This window comes from Falco rusticolus, chromosome 4 (assembly GCF_015220075.1).
Source record: "Falco rusticolus isolate bFalRus1 chromosome 4, bFalRus1.pri, whole genome shotgun sequence".
NCBI classification, from domain to species: Eukaryota; Metazoa; Chordata; class Aves; order Falconiformes; family Falconidae; genus Falco; species Falco rusticolus.
In genome coordinates, this window is record NC_051190.1 from 41,952,107 (window position 1) to 41,970,209 (window position 18,103).

At 42.4% G+C, this 18,103-nt stretch overlaps 1 protein-coding gene across 2 annotated transcripts; it reads left to right on the forward strand.

Moving 5' to 3' along the window:
* Nucleotides 1–563: 563 nt before the first annotated feature.
* Nucleotides 564–17,665, forward strand: C4H16orf72 (chromosome 4 C16orf72 homolog). 2 transcript variants are annotated; one of them, XM_037384075.1, is made up of 4 exons: nt 567–966; nt 1,770–1,850; nt 5,957–6,232; nt 14,320–17,665. In XM_037384075.1, the coding sequence occupies exons 1-4, from the start codon at nt 747–749 to the stop codon at nt 14,562–14,564; spliced, it is 822 nt and encodes a 273-aa protein (XP_037239972.1). In that variant the 5' UTR covers nt 567–746; the 3' UTR covers nt 14,565–17,665. The 2 variants fall into 2 exon arrangements, with proteins under 2 accessions (XP_037239973.1, XP_037239972.1); XM_037384076.1 differs by lacking the exon at nt 1,770–1,850 and having other exon boundaries at nt 564–966.
* Nucleotides 17,666–18,103: the final 438 nt, after the last annotated feature.

Here is an 18,103-nt window from a genome sequence, read left to right on the forward strand (position 1 = left end):
GCCCCCAGGTTGGCGGCGCCGCGGCCGCCTGTCACCCCCCGGCCTTCGGCCCCGCCGGCAGCGGCTGGTGGCAGGCCCGAGGCGGGGCAACGCCTCACGCCGCTTGGGGAAGGCCCCGGCGCCAAGATGGCAGAGCCGCCCTGCCCTGCCCTGCCCCCGCGGGCACCCCGACTGCAGAGCCCCACCTGCCCGTGGCGGCGGGGCCCCAGCCCCCGAGCGGCCACCCGGGCCCGCCGCCTGCATCCGGGCCCGGCGGGGGGCGAGGGGCGCGGGCGGGCGGAGCCGCCTCAGGACCCAGCGCATCACGCCAGGGGGAGGGCCCGGCCGCGCCGGGGGAGGCCACTGCGCTTGCGCCCCGCGGCCAACGACACTGCGCACGGGTGTGTGGCGGGGTAACCAATCTTGCGAGAGGGCCCGCCCCCGACAGGACGTCATGATGGATGTGCGGACAGACCAGTGAGAGCCTGAGGTGCCGTTCAAACCGTCGGTGCCGGGGCAGCAGAGGCCAATGGCGGGAGGGGGCGGGCTCTAGGCGGCAGCACGTTTCAAGGCGTCTCCGACGAGCTTTTACTGTGCTTGGGGCGGCGCCGGTGCTCAGTGTGTTTGGAGCCGACGGGCGGGTGGGCTGACGGGCCGGGCCTGGGAGCATGGGGGTGAGGTAGGGCCGGCCTGGCTGCGGAGGGGAGGCGAGCGCAGCTGTCTGGCGGGGCCGGGCCTGCGAGGCGGAACGCGGAGCCGGCCGGAGGATGGAGGACAAGAAGGAGGAGGGCGAGGCGGAGATCCAGGAGCACGGGCCCGAGCACTGGTTCAGCAAGTGGGAGCGGCAGTGCCTGGCCGAGGCCGAGCAGGAGGAGGCGCTGGCCCCGGAGCTGCAGGACGAGGCGGCGGCGCAGCCTGAGCACAAGCAGCAGAAGCTTTGGCACCTCTTCCAGAACTCGGCCACCGCCGTGGCGCAGCTCTACAAGGGTGAGCGGGGCGGGGGCCGGCGGGGCCTGGGGCGGGCCGGGCCGGGGGGCTCCGCTGGGGCTGGGCGGGGGGGCCCGGGGCCGGGCCCGCGGATGTGGCCGCGGGGCGCCGGCGGTGGGGTGGCAACAGGGCCGCGGCTTCACAAAGGGGATGTGGCGGCGAGAGCGGCCTGGGCAGGGGGAGGAGCGGGCTTCCGGCCCGGGGGCTCCGCGCCCGTCCATAGAGGCAGACGGGAAAACAAAATGGCGTGAGGGCGAACCGCGGCCGCGGCCCGGACGTCGCCCTCCGCGGGCTCCGGCGCGGCGGCCTGGGCCGGCTCTGGCGTCGGCCCGGCCCGGCCGCCCCCGCCCCGGGGCTGGCGGCTGGCGGCGAGCTCGGCCCGGGCGGGCGGCCGGCGGGGCCCGGGCGGCCCCGGGGAGGCAGGGCGCTCCGGCGGGGGGCGAGCCCTTCGGGTGCCCGGGAGCGGCGGGGGCGGGGAGGGTGGGGGCTGCCCGGGAGGCCCGGCCCTGCCGGCGGCGGCTCCCGACGCTCGGCCCGGGGAAGAGGTTCCGACAAAATGGCGAAGTGAGGGGCCGGCCCCATTGTGCGGCGGGGGCTGCGGGCGGGGGCCGCGCCGGGCGCCTTCCCGGCGGGCTGGGGGCACCGCCGTGCCCGCTGCCCGGGGCCGGGCCGCTGCCCGCCCGCCCTTCTCGGCCCTGATCCCGAGTTGCCTTCAGAAGGTGGAACAAAATGGCGAAACCTAACATGGCCGTTCGGAGTTGGTGACTCCAAAATAAACAGCGTGTGTCCTTCCCTCCCTGCAGACCGGGTGTGCCAGCAGCCGGGGCTCTCCCTCTGGGTCCCCTTCCAGAACGCCGCCACTGCGGTCACCAACCTCTACAAAGGTAAGGGGCTGCCCCCGCTGCCCCCGCGGCCCTCCCCGCCGAGCCGGGCCGCTCTGCCTCCTGCCCCGCTTACTCATAAGCAGGGCCTGTTAATGTCTCTTATTCACCCTGATAAAATCTAACCCGAGACTGCTTCCTGAATCTTGCAAGTTTTCTCTGGGCCACTTTAGCTGACGGTAGCTGAATTTTTTCTGTTGCCTCATGTCAGTGACTAATAGCTTAAAAGCTGTTTCACTTGGAGACCCTTGAAAAAGGGATTTTTTTTTTGTGTGGCTCACTCTCATGCATTCAAGGGAAGAGTGCAGTAGCTTATTAAGCAGTGCTTACATTTCCTGTGTTTTGTATATTTCATGGCATGTTAAATGTTGGGATATCAGTATAATACATGTCATTTGCAGTGGAGTATAGGTTGGGTTTAGTGTTTGTAAAATTCTGCATAGATGTTACGTGACAGAGCTATATTTTCATCTGAGTGAGGCGTCTGAAGTAAGCCTCCCAGTTTATTTTAACCACTGAATGTCATTGCGACTGTGTCCAGGGTGGCTGTAAAGAAAGTGGTGTTAGCCAGAACTTCGATAAGAATCCACTCTGCATGTGGCTAGGCTCTTGTGCTGTTTTAGTGTGTGTCTACACCTGTCAGGATTTGTTTCTGCACTCTGCTGTTCTTTGGATTGTCACAAGAATTCTTGTCTGTAGAAGAATTATTCATACCATTCAGAGGTTTCTGGTTTGTTTAAAAGGTTGTACAAAAATGGTATCCCTATCAGTGGAGGCTTAAACTGGCACAATGTGATTCCCATTGTTAACTGTCTTCCATTCCTCAGAAGGAAAAACCTGAAGTTCAGAGTTGTTTTTCTGGCTTGTAGTTTGATATTTTTTTTTTTAGTTGGGAGGGGTATATTTTTTCTTGGTCTGTACAGCATTATTGGTAGTTCTACCTGCATATTCTTTCAATTGTCTCCGGTTTTCCTGTTTTAATTTGCTTTAAGCAGTTGAACTTAGGAACATGTTTGTGATGGCTGATCAGGTTTGACAGATGTGGATGGAGCAAGGAGGAAATGTAGATGCATAAGCCTCACTGCCAGAGACTTGACTCTTGCAGAAAATGCATTTAAATGTTGTTTATGTCATGGGTCATCTAAAGGGGCAGAACATCATGTAGGTGTTGGCCTGAGGGAGTGGGTCACTAGAACGTGGTCTGGGACACTAGTCACTTGATCATGGTGCAGGAGTAGCAGCAGGTGATGTTAATAAATAATTACAGACCTTTTTTATAAATCGTATTGCTCTCCCTTAAAATGTATTTGCTACAAAGACTTAGGCTGTTTTATTTTTAAGTAAATCACTTGATTACTTGTGATATAGGCAAAATGAGCACTATTTTTGTGTAATACCGTGGTTAACAGGAGAGTATATATGTGGTGATCAGGGAAACTAGAATTTAAGTAGGAAGCTGTCTTCAGTTAGGTGTACTGTAATAGTTGAAAAAACAGCACCCAAAACAAGTCTTTCCTTCAAATGGATCTTCAAGTGTTGAAGTACTTCAGTTTTTCAGAACTGCCATCTTTCAATTCTAAACTAACTTCCAACTGGGTAGAACTTTGTTGAGAACATGGGTAGAACCAGCTAGACACTGGCACACTAGGCAAGTTGCAATCTCTTAATATGAATTTGCCTTCCCTTGTGATGAACAAGGGATTCAAAAATCCATTTCTCACGTACTCATTAATGTCTGTATTTTGGAGGACCCTGTCAAAACACTGGAGAAGTATTTCGTGTGATAAACTGAACATGACAAACTGCCTCTTGCCCTGTCAGCTGGTTTCTGATCTGCTAAATGTTTGGATTTTTGAAGCATCACAATTCTTTTTAACAAGAGCTACATGAGGAAGAGTGTGTAGGGAGAATGCAGTGATGCCTTGAATGTCAGCATTTTTTCTGAAAATGGAAGTTTAGTACTATACCACACTGTGAATGTCTTAGATCAGGAATTGGTGCTGGTGATAGCAGCTGCATTTAAAGACATTTGATTATCTTCCAGATTGTGCTGAAGAGGTGTAGGCGTGGCTTGCAATGTAGGATTGAAAACTTAAGGGCACTGTAGAAAGTCTTAGGCATACGTTAGAATAAGACTTCTGAGCCTAATGAGCAGAGCGTACTGATGTTAGTTTTGAATTGGTAATTTCAGAATATGTGAAATATGACTGCTTGTATTTGGCCAGTTCAACTTCTTAAAGTAGTTGTAGCTTTTCCATAAATCTAATCTTTCCCAGGGTGTAATGATGCCTAAAACTTGTCCAGGTTACATCAGCAGTCATTGCATTTGACCTCATAACTAGTTCGTGTTTGTCCTTTTGTAAAGCATTTTTGTAGGTGAGGAAAATGGTTTATTGACATAAAGGTAGCCTTTTCATCTCTCAGAAGGACTTTCTCATGGTATTGCAGGAAGTGATTAAAGGAATATTGTCAGTTTTCAAATTGGCTCTGAAGTGTTTGAGTAGCTCTTACTGTGAGTGCATTGGAGTCTAAGCTGCGGTGGAGTATAAAATGGCTGGAGGAATAATCTGTCAAGTTGCCATTGCTTTCACAGGAATTCACATTTGCAAATCTAGCCTTTTGATTAGAAAGCAGCATAAGCAAAATACTCCTAGAGTGCATAAAAGTAACTCCCATGTTAAGTATACTTGGTGTAAATGCCAGTGTAGCTTATATTCTGAAAGCCCCAAGATTTAACTATGATCAGTTTAAGGTGTTTTTGCTTTTGGTGGGTTGTGTTAAGTTTCTGGTGCTGCTCTTTGATAGTGTAGATTTTTAGTGCTGTCTTGTGGACCATGCAGTGCTGCCTTAGAATGTAAGCCTAAGAATAGCATTTAATAGGGATAAATTTTTTTGAGTGTGAGAAAACTAGATTAGATGTATATGCCACTTGGTTTACCTGTAAACCGACATCTTGGACAGCTGTTCTTAAGTCTCTTAATAGTGTTCTGAGCAAATAGCTCTTATCTGGACTTCATTAGTAAAGCAATATAAAAAGCTGTTTTAATTGGCTCTACCAGATTTAAAGAAGTCTATAGAAATCAAGTAAATGAAATCGGACTGATATGTTGATGTCTTTTCTTGTCCATTTTAATGGAGCAAGATTAACATTGCAGTGATTCTCATAAAACCGAAGTACTTATTGGCAAAGCTCTGATAACAAATCTATGACAAGATGAGTGCGGTTGTGTAGAGAATAGAGTTTGTCCCACCTGTTACTGCTGTCTGAAACTTACTTGTACTTAAACTAGTAACCAGAAATGTACTTACCAAAGCTGGAAAGCAATGTAATACAAGGTGCTTAAGTGCTGCTTGGAAGTGCAGTTGTAACTGATGTGCACAGGTGACCAGTTATTTCAATGGAGGAAGAAATTGCATTTTGTGGTAGGATTAATTGCAAATAATACATGTTCAAAGGTTTTGTATATTAAAGTTGCAATGAGATCTTAAATGGGGAAGGAAATTTTCTTAGACTTGAAAGGCATTGGGGACACTTGCCTTAACTAGTTTTCAAAACTATGGCCTCCTGCAAATTGCCTCTGCAATTGAAATTTGATGAAACTAGGGCAACTCTAAACACATCTGAGTTCTGAAAATTCCTTACTTGTTAGAGTCAAGAAAAGCAGTTACTCTTTGTGTGGGGTTTCCTGACTGTACTGATGCAGAGTGTGTCTCTTAAAGTGCATTGTCTGTTGATTTTAAGTACCTTCCTCAGACTGACAAGCTCAAAGTATGATTTTAATGTTAATACAATATGGTTTCATAAGCAGTGCTGCACTGGTGACCTGAAATAACAGTAAATGCTGTTCAGGTGGTGCTTGAGTTGACTTTCTGATTTCTAAAGAGTGTGTGGAATTTTTAGTTAATACTCTTTTTAGGTTTAATTGAACTAATCTTCAATGCTAGCTCATTTGTTACAGCTAACTTGGTACTGCATTACAGTAACCTGTAGAAGATGGACTTCTTTCCCGTGGTTGGCTTCGTGGTTGACAGAAAGCTGCATCAGTGATGTGCCAATACTATACATTGCTCTATCTGTAACACTAAAACTTTTTTCTGTCTTCTTACAGAAAGTGTGGATGCCCATCAGCGAAGCTTTGATGTAGGAATTCAGATTGGCTATCAGCGTCGGAATAAGGATGTGTTAGCTTGGGTTAAAAAACGCAGAAGAACTATTCGTAGAGAAGACTTGATCAGCTTCCTATGTGGGAAAGTTCCTCCTCCAAGAAATTCTAGAGCTCCCCCAAGACTGACTGTAGTATCCCCTAACCGAGCTACTTCAACAGAAACTAGCTCATCTGTAGAGACTGATTTGCAACCCTTCCGTGAAGCCATAGCTCTGCATGGTAACAGTAACTTTTTCAATCCTACTTGGTTAAAATTGGGTGGGGGGTTGTAAGGCATGTCTTGTTCTTGCTCGTGTCATATTATGTCATGTAGCTGCTGTTTCAGATGAAGGTGTATCTGATCTCTAAGGGAGTTTTTGCATGTGTAAGGCATGTTAGCTAGTAGAAAGCTGCATAGTCAAATATTTTGAATGAGGAAAAGGTACTGTATAAAAATGATGTTTGGGTGTGTAATACTCCGCAGCTGTGAACTCAACAGTTAAGTATCAACTCTTGGTAGTGTCTTTGAAGCATGAAGAGACTTGGCATTCATACCAATGCTGAAGTAAACAGAAATCTTGGAAAATGATAATACTATGTTAGCAACTAGTTAAATACTAAGATTTGGCTAATAGCAAATACTTGTGGGGTTAAGGAGGAAATGTAATGCCTGAAGGTTCTGTCTGGGGTACCTCATCTCACTGTAGTACCCTTGTTACTGTGCACTGGTTAATATGGTTTAGCATTCTACTCTAAAATACTCTGCAAAGTGTACTTTAGTTGCTCATCATTGTGTATTTGTCCAGTTTGGAACTTAGTTTGCTTTCAGACTTAAATTGTCTTCCAATGTCATACTGAATTTCCTTCCTCCCTGCCTGCCCCCCCCCTGCCCCCGTTGGTGGTGTGTCTTTATCTTCCCAGATATCTGTATTCTCTAGCTTATTCTGTATTGGACTGTTACCTAGCAAGTGATAAAAATGTGTTTTAAAAGCTCCTGAGGTGAAATAAATCAGTTCATCTGTGGGTTTTATACCTTGTAAAATCCTGAAGTGTAGCAGATACCTTGAGTTATGAATAGTTGACCATTCTAAAAATAAAAATCAAGCTACCTAGAAGTACAGCCTGTGAAACTTAAATGAAATTCTTATTGTCACAGTATTCCCAGTGTGGGGTGGAATTCATGAGTTAACGAGATGAGTGTATTTGTGAAAATGCAGCCTTGCTTCTGCAGTGCTGTAGTGGTTTTTCAAGGTACATAGCCAGATGCTGTTACTGTCTAGGTGACAGCCTGATTCTGGTATTGTTTGCTGCTCTGTTGCCATTTAAATCAAGCTTCTACTGAGTTGTAGTTTTTGGCAGTTGTCTGTCTCATATTGGAAGCTGGCTAGAGAATTCTGTGGATCAGTATGGCTTATTCAGTAGGTAAAGCTAATTTCATGAGTAGAGCAACTGCAGAAGCTGACTTTCACCTGATAGGATGTGATAAAACTCTTTAAATTTTTTTTTCTGAAACTGTAGTTGAATCCAGTGTGCAGTTAGCTCTAACTACAAAGGCTTACTCTCAGCTGAGAGTAAGCTTGCTGGACTCACTTCAGCACAGTGAGCTCTCAAGCGGAGTAAACGTGGGCACTTTCAGCTCCTTGTATTTCTTAAAATCAGCTTTGTATAGACATGACTTATGGAAGTTGCTTCTCTATAGCATGGGAGTCTGAACCATGAGGTATTCTTTAATATTTCATAATCTAATATAAGGTCATGAAGACTAGGAAGTTTCCTGCTCTGTACTGGCACTGCAGGGGCTAGAAATGCACTCTTCATCAGCTGGTTGACAAGGTTGCATGTCAGTCACCTTCTGGATTAGGTTCTCCTGATATCAGTTTCAGTCTGGTCTTTGACACAAATGCTTTTGTGCTAATCCTTTAGTGACTAGGCTTGTATTCAGCCTCATAACTGTTTTTAGGCTATTGCCTGCATATGCCTGCATTCCTCCAGCTTCTCCCCTCATTTTCTTTAAGGAAGCTGTGATTAAACAATCTTCCAAACTGTTCTCCTGTTTATTATAGGGCTTCTCGGATCTGTTTTGATTTTGAAACTTTGTAGGGTCTTCAGGTATGTGCAAATTAATGTCCTCTGTAGTTTTATGCTTGTCTTTATTTTTGGCAGGCTGTTTTAAGTGCTTTGCCTCTAGGTATTGTGAGGAAATGTGAGAAAGCCTGACAATAGTGAGTAGTGGTCTCAGCAAGTGTAGAGGACTAGGGCTTTGAGAGGAGCTTTTGACTGGCTTGTAAAGGAATCTGGCTTTGTGCTGTTAGGCTTTCTGTGGAAATAAGAGTATTTATGTATTGGAAATATGGATAGGCTGAATTAGATTTGAGGGACAATGCTAGAATTTTCTGCTCTTAGTGAAGCAGGGATAGATATGAATCTGCAACACCAAATAAAGCTCTGTGGAGGCAGTGTTGGTTTATTGACTTCTCAGAAATAGGTAGTAATATATGTCTAAAGACCATGGTGCTAAACTTGCTGATCTGGCTCTGTGATGAGGGAAATAGCTGCATTTTGATCATGTAAGCTCTTAAAAGCTTCATAATCACATCTGAAAACTTCAACAGAAGATGTGGTAACAAAACAGCTAATTATTTCCTGAAACATCAAACACAATTCTGGGTGTATGCCCTTGACTACAACATTAGAGAAGAGCATCTTTAGGTATCAGTACAATTTTAAAACTGTATGTTGTATCCGAAATCTGTTAAAACTGGCATTCTAGCCTTACTTCTTCAGTCTCAAACCTTGCTAATACCTTACCTATGTGATAGCTCCGCAAGGTAGTTGACAGTTTTCTTGACAAAAGCTAGGGATTCTGAACCCAAAATTCAGTCTTGTGGATTTAGTTGTCAATAGTCCTTGTGCTATAAGGGAACTTCTCTACTGTTGTTCTTTCAAGACTTGTTACAGTAGCTAAAAGTAAATGATCGTGACAGAAGGGTCATGACAAAAAGTACAGTGACACAATGATCAAGGTGTATGTGATCTACCTCTTTTAACTCTGTGGCTTGTATGCTGTGCAACTGTTACTGAAATCTGTATGTGATTTAAGGGTACTTGAGAAGGAGTTCTGGAAATCAAGTAAGGTCTTAAGGGAGTAAACTGGTAAATAATAATAAAAATCCTTTTCCATAACATGAGCTCTCAATTATTTGTGTGCTGATGGGTAACCTTTGAAATACAACATGGCTGGTAACTTGAACTGTGAATACCTGAGAAGTTAAGCCTTCAAGAAAAGCTGATTAGCTAGCTCAAGTTAATACTGTTTTACTCTGAAGTTCAGGTGGCTTTTTCTGAAACTTCAAGAACTGTGTGTCTTATTGGTGCTTAACATTTTAAGATGTGATAGTAGGTGATAATACTTTTATTGTTCAGCATTTTGAAGATAGCATTGAATTTTTAACTTCTAGCAGTCCCTAAAATGTCATTGCTGATAAGTGAAGATGCATCCATACCTATGCTACTTTCTGGACACATATTGCCACATCCAGCTCTGGAAGACAAGAGTTTCAAATGACAGAATTACATCAAACTGAGCTAAATAGTCATAAGATTCCCAAAAGCTGACATGTGTGAGGTCATTTTCTGCCTGGCTGTAGTTGGCATACCAAATCTTGCAGTGCTTGTGCTGGTGCACAGTCCGTGTTTGAAATGATGCTTTGGTCTCTTACTGTGGGATGTGCTCCATGCTTTATAAGCTATTCTGCCAGCATAATGGGAGAAAATGCTATGACTTGAGGAGGTGGAAGAAGCAAGCTTAGGAAGGCAATGCTGAAATGTGTTAGACTTGAGATTTCGTAACTAAAAGAGATGTGAACAGGCAACAGCACAGTGAGGGACTGTTGGTTTTTCTTTTCCTTTGCTTTGATGTTGATGTGTATCACTAATGTGATTTGGTCTCTTTGGGGCAGAGTGAGGGAACCCTTGCTCTAGCATGTAGAAGTGTGGGGCTTGGCCCCTTTTAAAAAAAGAGCCTGGATTCCCATTAGGCTTCCTTATTCTCTTCTCCAAATGCTAAACTGCTGTATAAAACATCAGCAGTTGTTGGTGGAGTGGAGAAGCAGCAGTTGGTAGAAGCGGAGGGTAGGAGAGCATAGTTCAGATACAGTTTGAAAGTTTAATTTAAAGGTTGTGTAGATACAGCTATAAAGAGTTGTATATTAGTATGTACTATTAAAATTTGCTCTTTGAGCAGTGCTGTGAAAGGGTGAGTATGACAGGAGTGACGACAAGGATCTGTCTGCATGCCATTTTGTATTTATCTGGGGTTATTAATTAATTCCTGCTCTAGTCACACTTAAGCATGAATGTTCTTTTTGGTACTTCCTGATAAAAACTTTTGAAAAACAATAGTTAATACTGTTACTAAACTGAACAGTAGTTACCCAGTATCTTTTTCAGGTCATTACCACGGCATAACTTGTATCCATGTCTATAATGAGTACAGTGCTGATAAAATGGCATCTACAGTTTTAGGCCAGTATTGATAGAACTGTCAACTCAATTAGCAAGTTCATTTACCTTAAGTATTTCATACTCTATAAAACATACTATAAGCTGGGCATTCTAATCACCTGATAGTTTTGGAGAGTATTTACTTATAAACTAGCTAGTACCAGTCAGTTTCTTCTATACTGCAGCATCTTTTAGTAGTACTATAATAAATGCTTTAGCATATAGCTTTTCTGGTGAGGTTACTGGTATGAAATGCCATTTGAAGCTATGTTGCTGATGACTGAAAGATATGGCAGGAATGAGAATGTAATAAGTACTGTGAAATATTTCAGATATGCCCTCCACTTTAATCTTTTCACCTTTAAAAAAGGAGGAGGGAGCTGTGTTCTTTTTTTTAAAGGCCTGTAGTAAAAAAGGAAATGTCTCCTGTAGAAGGCTGTAGGAGACTTCAGAAGTGGTCATTGGATCATTAAAGAAGTAAAGACACCGTAGTGTGTTGGCATCTGTCTTGTCTATACATAGCTGATGTACCTGTGACTAGGTCATGTTAATCACAGTATTGAAATTTGAGGTTGTGAAATGGCATTGGTAACAATCATGTCATTTTACTGCTTCCTAGTGTCTATTACTGCTTGCTTTATTGATTTAAATAGTTAAATGCTTTGGGAAGAGGTGTCGGGGCCCACTGAACACTTACTTAGTCAGAATAACTCTCAAAAATGCCTTTTCTGAGATTTCCTCTTTACATTACAACAACCTTTCAAGAAAAAATAAACTGCATCATGGCTTCTGAAACATGCTTTCTGTGACAACAAAAAAAATAGATCTTTTCAGTTGCATTGCTGATTGTCTTCAAAGATGTTGCTGTCATGAAATGGCAACTTGATATTTCAGTGCATGCCTTACATTTTCTGACTCTTCCACGTTAGCTTGCTTACCTGATCCGAGACTGTGATCTCAATGTTTCATTTGCCAGTTCTGCTCTCTCGGATTGATGTGTAGTGCTGTGTAATACGGTTAACTGCCAGTAACTGATAGCAAATTGTCACTCTTGCTCAGTCTGTTAGCATACTCAGTAATGACTGTTACTGACTAGTTCAGTACTAAATACCTGTATGAGATGCAAGATGAAACTGCAACTAGAAGTTTGTGTTGTGATGCAATATCCTTGTACCTCTGTATTTGTAGAAATTAATTCAGAACTAGTCTCCTGCCTCTGACACTGGGATCGAGTGAAGATTTTAACTTCTTAATCATCTACTGAAGGTTGTCTGTGTATTTAAATGTGCAGTGATTCAGTGTTACCTAAATATTGGAAAGTCAATGCCTGCTTGAGGCACTGCTTGCAAACCTTGGCAGTCTGTTTTAGAATATGCTGCAGCGTATTACAGATGCATCTTTTAATTCTGACTTATGTATCTGCTAATTTAAAAAAATGCTTGTTACTTGAAAAGGCTCTGCTTAAAAACACAGTTCTTGTGAGGACACATTTTTTGGCATCACTCATCACAGGCCAGTTTTGGGGTTTATTTAGACTAAATTTTCTCTCCTTAGTTGGGCACTAGACATAATGAGAAGATGTCATGATAAAACTGAAATAGTATACTAGCCATTTGGTTATGGGTTGTATAATGTAAATGACTGATAAGTGGTGTAAATTGTTGATGCTTGGTGGAAGTAATAACACTGAACTTATGTTCAGAGCAATTTTGCCAGGAATAGTGGTGTGGGGGCAATGTCTGCAATGCCAATTTGGATTTGAAACAACATCACCTTCTGTGCACTGTCAGATTTTTTCCGGTTCAAATGTACAGGATCAATTAATACTTTCTAATGTATGTCATGCCAGTTGCTGTTGTCTTTGAATTGTGAAGTGATTTGTTACCTGCCCAAATTTTGCACATTGGTGGTTAATCCAAGTTAATGATGTCTGAATTGGCTTTCTGCTCGTTTGTCTGTTGCCAGTGAGCTGCTTTACTTTCTTTGGTAGATGTATCAGAACCTCTCCTTTATAATGGTTGGGAGTACTGGAACAAACCTGGTTTCTGAATTATCTCTTCGCTAAGCCAGGTTCTGATGTTTAAATCCTTTCTGCCATTATGAATGAAAAATTACTTTAACATTAATGAAACCTGCATGGTCTCTGTCAGACTTCAGACCATGCTTCTGAGTCATGGTTGAATGAGCTGTAAGCAAAAGCTCGAAGAAAGCATCAGGATTAGTGGCTACTTCTACTGGTTGCTGTGTAATGCTCTAACTGTGCGAAAGTGTATCCTCTGCTGTTATAAGATCGAAGCATTAAGTGGTTCACTCAACAGTGATGCACATTAGTGTGAAATTGGTTAGCCTGTTCTATCCTGACTTGTGTGCCAACCTGTCATTGCTGCACATGGCTTTAGAATTTATCTTCTAGTTGAGGTTTGTCAACTGACCTAGTAGCTCTAGCAGTCGGCTCACAGAGCCTCCGAAGTTGCTTATTTGGCCTGTCAGCAGCTAATAGCTGGGGTTCTGTTGGGCTTTACTTGTCAGCATGTGGCATCTGGCTACCTACTTGACCATATATGAAGATGTCTGTGTGTAAAGCCATTTAATATACAAGATGTACAATGGCTTGACAGAGGCACAGAGTACTTGAGGCTGGAGAACCTCTGAGAATTCAAGATTTTGAAGGTTACTGAGAAATCTTTGTGGACAGCTTCCTTGCCTTGTTCTTATTACTAGAAAAATACACAGATGTAGACCTTGTTATGCTGCTCATCTTCCTGCATGACTCTTGCTTGGGTAGCTTATTTCTAGGGCCAACAGATGTTTTTGCTATCATAACTGCTTCAAATCTGACTATTATTAAGAAAATTCAAAGATGTTTGTCTTTTCTCTGAGCTCCTGTTTATCTACAAATATACCTGAATTCCAAATTGAGAAGAATTGTTAGGCTTTGATGTACCAACCACCCTTTACTAAACTTATGTTTTGGAATGTTCTGCTTTTGCAAAGTTGTAATAGTAACATTACTGAAGACAAAAAGTTCAATTTATTACGAAGTTCATGGTTTTCTTGTTTGTGGCCTTATTTCTACAAGAAAAGCTTGTTTTAATTAAACATTTTCTTAATAATCTGAACACATAAAATAATCTGAACACAAACCTGGTGTAAGCTGGGACAGTGTTTTGGATCAGATCTGTCAGTAGCACATTTTGGGGGGGATTGACATGTTGTCTTGCTTCACTTGTTGTTTTAAGTGCTGTTCTGAATTCTGCTGGTACTAATGCATTGCCTAAGAGCATCAGCTGTGAAATACAGCTAGTTTTTAAAGGAAAAGCTTTGGTATACACCTGTCTGAAATCTACTGTTGTACTGCAGTTTTTTAGAACAGCAGTGACTGAGGGGGTGAAAGGGAGCAGGGTGGCAATGGCATTTGAAGCAAGACAGTGTCAGGTCAACCTGGAAAGCCCTTGGGTAGGGGACTTTCCATCTGTGTAACTATTGGTCTAATGTGAAGCCTTCATACTGAATTGCATATGCACACATACTTCTGAACAGCGTGTCATGCTTATGAGGCTAGCATTTGCTGTAGTGTGCTGTTCAAACCTCACAAACTCATTTTAATGCCATAAAAAGCAGTTCTAGTAATAGCTGGATTCTTACACGGACTAAAAGCTGGGAAGGTGTGGTCCGGGCTTCAAATATGTGTGGTACAAATAGTAGGATGAAGTGTCTTTATCTTGCTAGAGGTCAGATAAGCGTAATCCCTTCTGCCACACATAGGGAAACTAACTTTCTTTACTGTTTGACCTAAATACTTTTTCTTTTTTTTTCCCCCCTAGGTCTTAGTGGTGCAATGGCTAGTATAAGTGTTCGCTCAAGTACCCCAGGCTCGCCCACTCACGTGAGCAGTGGCTCCAATGCTAGTCGAAGGAGAAATGGACTCCATGATGTTGATTTGAACACTTTCATATCAGAAGAAATGGCACTCCACTTGGACAATGGTGGAACTAGAAAGCGTACCTCAGCCCAGTGTGGCGATGTCATTACAGACTCACCAACTCATAAACGCAACAGAATGATCTAAACTGCAAAAATTTCAAACCCACCATGCTGCTTGAAAGCCACTTGATCCTCAGAGTACTATTGAAAAGGAAACATGAGGCCATCTTTCCATATTCACTGTTTAAGACAAATGAGTTCAGTAAATGCCATAAAGGAAATTTTAGGTATTACATTAGATGCCTCTTGTAACTGCGGCTTTCTTAAACTATATTCTTAGCAGAGGACATCAGATATTGTGTAGTAGTTAGCAAGATCATCATAAGCAAACATGTATCCGTTCCAAGGCTAAAAGTGACCTTACTTGTATTCTTAAAGGGAAAGGAAATTTCAGATGTTTATTTGGTTATAGAATGCTTTTTTTTGTCCTTTATTTCCTGCTGTGTTGAGTATTTGCTTAAACAGTATTGCCAGTTTGACTGAAATTGTCTACAACATGACTTGGCATCTTTGTCAAAACTGCAGGCTTCCATTTTTGCAGCACTGTACCATGCACCTAGTTTCTATATAGTAACAGTGTGCAAGTTATAAATATTGGACTGTACCCTTTTTAGTTTTAAAAGCAGTTGATAATTCTGGTGATTGTGTGATAATGTAAAGAGGTGCTATGATGGTCATGCAATTAATACTTAATATTGAATCAATACAAGGATCTTTATTGGATTCACTTTGTGTGTTTTAGTGCTCTGAAGTAGCAATATTAAAGTTTTCCCCAATTAACTTCATAGGCTTTTAAATCAGTTTGAGAAAATATATGTACTTATTGGTATTATCCTCGTGGTAAACATACACAGTGCAGACTGCACCAGTGCTGACCTAAATTAGAGAAAGATGTCCTGTAATTGGAAAATAGGCTTTTCTGTTCAGTATTAGTGAAGGGTAGGTTTTGTGTACACCCATACCCCATTTTTACATTTCTTGTGAAGTAATTGCCCATTGCTGGGGAGGGGTGGGAGGAGAGGGAATGAGGGGGAATAGTTGGAAAAGGGGTGTGTTCTAACAAGTAAAACTTCTGGTCACATGTGGAAACTTGGACTAACTTAAAACAAGATTCTGTGTGATGCCATCTCCTTCAGGAGGGAGTGACATGGAGGTTCTGTGAAGTGCTAAGAAAACAATTTAAAACTGGAAGTGATTATAAAGCTCTGGATAAATGTGCCGTAAGGATGAATTAAAAAGGATAAATGGCTTTCTTTTTGTGTTGAGCTTACATTCATAGGATTGAACTCTGGCTGCCATAACTTACGCATAAACTAAACCTGAACTAGAGATCAAGGCTGGTCTGCTGCAAGTCCGTTTCTGAGCGCAGAAGGATATGTGTCAGTCTCAAAGACTGTCCTGACTATTTTGGCATGTAGATGCAGCAAGTCTTTGGTGGAGAGCTCTGGCTCTTTGGGCCTCCGAGTCTCTGCCTATGAAAGGGATAATAAGAGGAATAAAGAGCAAGAGCAGCTCCAAACCTGCAAGTTGGCAATGGGTATTTAGAGAAGTGTATGCATGCTTTAACTGGAAGCGTAGGCTGATTCTTGGATGAAATGCAGCTATGCTAGATTCACAATGCTAAAAAATGTGGTGTTCTAGCTAAGTTAAGGCACCTTGAGCTCCATATTAATACACAGCTCTTCAAGACTTTTGCTTACATGCTTGTAGAGTCAGATCTTTTTTGTATTACCTTCCCTATTTGAAGCAGAGTTCACTGTAGTTTTGCTCCTTTTTACCCTGGTGTTCTCTCATTGGTGTTCTGTAGTCAAGGCAAGACAGCAATGATACGTTAAATTCTCAGAACTCAAGGCTCTACTGAGAGCATGGTTTCCTTGCTTTGTGGTGCTTCCATCAAATTTCTTTACATCAAAGAGCTCGTGAAGATGTCAACAGTTGCACAGTACTGTAGCTAGAGATTCTGTAGTTTATGGGACAAGTGTAAGAACTGTCCAAAGCAAGACGGTAAGAACTGTTCAAAACCCCCACCTGTGTGATATAGCTGAACTTGCACATCACCTGAAGACTCAGTATATATTAATTTCAGTTATTGCTATTAACTACAATTCATAAGACTTTTTATGTAAAATATTAATACTGCATAAAGCTAGTTTTCATTTGGAGACTGCATTTTCAACAAAGACTTTGAAGATGGTATCTAAATATACGTGTTAGTATTTATTAGGCTGTTGGCAGAGGGATTTTTCTGTTCTAAAAAGGAAAATCTGGAGTCCTGAACTGAAAGGACATGTGTGAGAACCAGTCTTCAGCTCTTCTGTTTATTCATTAACTGGCTTGTACAACTAAGATGCTTAAGCTCTGCAACTTCTAATATACTTTACTATTACATGTGGTAAAGGTAACATCACATTGGTATCAGTTCTGCATATGTGGACTAAACTGTAACAGTGCTTCTGGTCTAGTCCAAATATACAGAGCCTGTTTGAATTACTTCTCCCCTTCCTTGCATTGAAATAAATCCTATTAATGCTTTGAGGCATTAATTCAGTCTAGTACCACCTAAAACTAAATTTGTCTGGCTTTTTATTTAATTTGTGCCATTTTTCTTTGAAAGAAAGCAGGCTTAGATATTAAACTGGTTGCATTAATGTTTTTTTGCTTGTATCTTAAATATTTGGCAACTTTTTGATTGTTTTTCATTTAGCCCCAGCTGTTGTTTGCTCTTTGTTAACCTCTGCCAGAATGATCAAAAATGCATGTATTCACCTGGTAAACACAAGGAGAACAGGTTGTCTCTTAAAAAAAAAATAATAATAAAAAAGTCCAGTACCTGTTGCTTTGAAGACTATTTCTTGTGCCAGTGTAGAAAATTGATGTTCTGGAGATAGCTTTCAGCTATTTTCCAAACTGCAGCTCCTAGAGCCAGAAGTGAATTGAGTTTTCTGTAAGAAACACTGAATTGAGAACTGTTTAGTTTGGTAAAAATGGTGCTTACTTTTGCTTTCTCCTATGAATCGTACAGTTGACCGGTCTCTTCTCCATGTACATCAAATCTAACATGAATGTGCGGCAAGTTACATAAAGTACATCCTGCACTGAAGCTACTGAGCTTGGCTTGCTTATTAATGAAGTAAGTTTTAAATGTTAAATTTAAATCTATATTACAATAAAGTAATGCAAAAATGATTTTGGCTGAAACTGAAGTCCTGCAGTTAAACTTACTCTCAAATGTGGTTTACCCAGTTGGAGTAATAGAAACTCTAAGTCATAATAAACCTAATAAAAAAAAAAATACAACTAATCAGGCTGCTTTGTAGTTCTTTAAGTTTCTGAATAATACAGTCCATCGGTAAACCCAAATCAAGATCTGGTCAGTGTGCCTTGACAGGCTTGCTTAGCTCTGCAGAGTAGGGTTTTTCTTTAGGAGTGCCATTTGGTGGTAGCTGGCCGCTCTAGCTACACTTGGGCTTTGTCTTTTATGGACTAACGAAGATACTAGGAATTGGGGCATCCTGTTACATTTGTACAAGATGTTCTGCAGTGTTTAACATCACTAATACTTAAGAACAATGTCTTGAACTATTTCACTTAAAATCTCTTTAGCCAGTTAAGTGGTATTGACTT

Coding starts and splice junctions, on each gene's coding strand:
- C4H16orf72 (XM_037384075.1), top strand. CDS start 747: ATGGAGGACAAGAAGGAGGAGGGCGAGGCGGAGATCCAGGAGCACGGG. Junction 1,851..5,956: donor GGTCACCAACCTCTACAAAG/GTAAGGGGCTGC, acceptor GTCTTCTTACAG/AAAGTGTGGATGCCCATCAG. Junction 6,233..14,319: donor TGAAGCCATAGCTCTGCATG/GTAACAGTAACT, acceptor TTTCCCCCCTAG/GTCTTAGTGGTGCAATGGCT.